Source organism: Manacus vitellinus, unplaced genomic scaffold (assembly GCF_001715985.3).
Source record: "Manacus vitellinus isolate BGI_N305 unplaced genomic scaffold, ASM171598v3 ctg7180002430059_pilon, whole genome shotgun sequence".
In the NCBI taxonomy this organism is placed as follows: domain Eukaryota; kingdom Metazoa; phylum Chordata; class Aves; order Passeriformes; family Pipridae; genus Manacus; species Manacus vitellinus.
In genome coordinates this window covers 27,343-29,434 of record NW_021938303.1, presented here as the reverse complement: position 1 = coordinate 29,434, position 2,092 = coordinate 27,343, and the positions used below count along the sequence as shown (strand labels likewise).

The following is a 2,092-nucleotide window of genomic DNA, read 5'->3' as shown; positions in this document are numbered from 1 at the left end:
GCCATCAGAGCCCTCACAAGCTGCAGAGCCCCAGGCAGGTGACTTGGAGATCATTTGTCACCTCCATTGGCCATTGGCCACCAACACACAACATCTGAACCAGCCCTCAGTCCCTGAAGCCCCAGTGGGTCCCTGACCTCACTGCACTGTCTCCATGAGAAACAAGCAAAGCAACAAGACTTTGGAGAGTCTATTCCTTGGACTTCTTCTCGATACCAGTGTTGGGAAAAGACCTCAGCCTTCAGGAAGTGCCTGGAGGGGAACCCCTTTGCTGCTGGAACTGCTGTTGTGGAGCCCAGCCCTGTCCCAGCAGTGCCCAGGGCCTGTCCCTGCCTGTGCTCACAGGCCTGACCCACAGCAGGACAGTGACTGAGCTGCCAGAGCACTCAGGCCTTGGGCACGGACAGGAAAGGAGAGGGTGGGAGTGCAAAGAGAGCAGCTCTGAACAGACCCAGTGCTGGTGCTCCCTGGCAGTGCTGGGACTCTTTTCCCCTCTACATCTGCAAACATGGAAATGCCCTCCAGCTTCAGGGGAGGTCTTGGTAGAAGGATCAGGGGAAAAGCATTTGTGTCCTTTCTTCCACTCAGAGATTGTGATTCCTCATGTACAGAATAACATAGGCAGGATGTTTGACAAATACCTTGCTGCACAAACTTTTATTTTGTTTAAATGCACACAAAGCATGATTCCTGATTAGTGTATTTTGTGGGTCAAAAAAAGAGGTAGAGAGTGAATTATATGGGATGAAGAATAAAATTTCAGTGTTAATGACATGAACAGAGGGAAAAAACAGGAAAGCCCCCCACCCCAAACACTATCAAAAGTTTTAGAAAGCAGGCTGAGCCCAAAATATGTTACACAATGTGTGTTCTGCAGAAGAAAAGATGCAGTTTTTTGCTTCTGAAAAACATCCAGTCATCATTTCCCTTATGGCATCCTTGAGGTCCTGGTTCCTCAGGCTGTAGATGAGGGGGTTCAGTGCTGGAGGCACCACCGAGTACAGAACTGACAGGGCCAGATCCAGAGATGGAGAGGAGATGGAGGGGGGCTTCAGGTAGGCAAACATGACAGTGCCGACAAAGAGGGAGACCACAGCCAGGTGAGGGAGACATGTGGAAAAGGCTTTGTGCCGTCCCTGCTGAGAGGGGATCCTCAGCACAGCCCTGAAGATCTGCACATAGGAGAAAACAATGAAAATGAAACAACCAAATACTAAAGAGATGGAAAACAAGAGAAGCCCGAGTTCCCTGATGTAAGAGTGTGAGCAGGAGAGCTTGAGGATGTGTGGGATTTCACAGAAGAACTGGTCCAGGGCATTGCCCTGGCACAGGGGCAGGGAAAATGTATTGGCTGTGTGCAGCAGAGCATTGAGAAAGCCAGTGGCCCAGGCAGCTGCTGCCATGTGGGCACAAGCTCTGCTGCCCAGGAGGGTCCCGTAGTGCAGGGGTTTGCAGATGGCAACGTAGCGGTCGTAGCACATGATGGTGAGGAGGGAAAACTCCGCTCCAAGGAAGAATACAAAGAAAAAGAGCTGTGCAGCACATCCCATGTAGGAGATGGTTGTGGTGTCCCAGAGGGAATTGTGCATGGCTTTGGGGACAGTGGTGCAGATGCAGCCCAGGTCTGTGAGGGAGAGGTTGAGCAGGAAGAAGCCCATGGGGGTGTGCAGGTGGTGGTCACAGGCTACGGCGCTGAGGATGAGGCCATTGGCCAGGAGGGCAGCCAGGGAGATGGCCAGGAAGAGCCAGAAGTGCAGGAGCTGCAGCTCCCGCCTGTCTGTGAATGCCAGGAGGAGGAACTGGGGGATGGAGCTGCTGTTGGACATTTGCTGCCTCTGGACATGGGGACCTGTTCAAGGAGGAAAGGACAGTGACTGTGCAGGGCAGACTTCTCTGGGAAAAGCCCGTTCTCAGAGGCCCATCCCTGCTCCTCAACACTTCCCCTTTGACCATGTCCAGGTGACCTTCCTTCCCCGTGGTTGCTGGAGCCCTGATTGCTGCTGGCCAAGTGCTCTGTGAGCAGCAGGACCTCAGCCTGCAGGACACTGGGCAGTCAGCCCTGCTTCCCCCAGTCAGGGCACGAGAACAGTGA

General features: G+C 53.3%; 1 protein-coding gene across 1 annotated transcript; it reads right to left on the bottom strand.

Annotated features, from left to right (window-relative positions):
• Positions 1-855: 855 nt before the first annotated feature.
• On the bottom strand, positions 856-1,847 carry LOC115307123 (olfactory receptor 14J1-like). Its single transcript, XM_029957904.1, is given in 2 exon segments — positions 856-917; positions 920-1,847. Coding segments are annotated over 2 exon segments (969 nt in total). The 5' UTR covers positions 1,827-1,847.
• Positions 1,848-2,092: the final 245 nt, after the last annotated feature.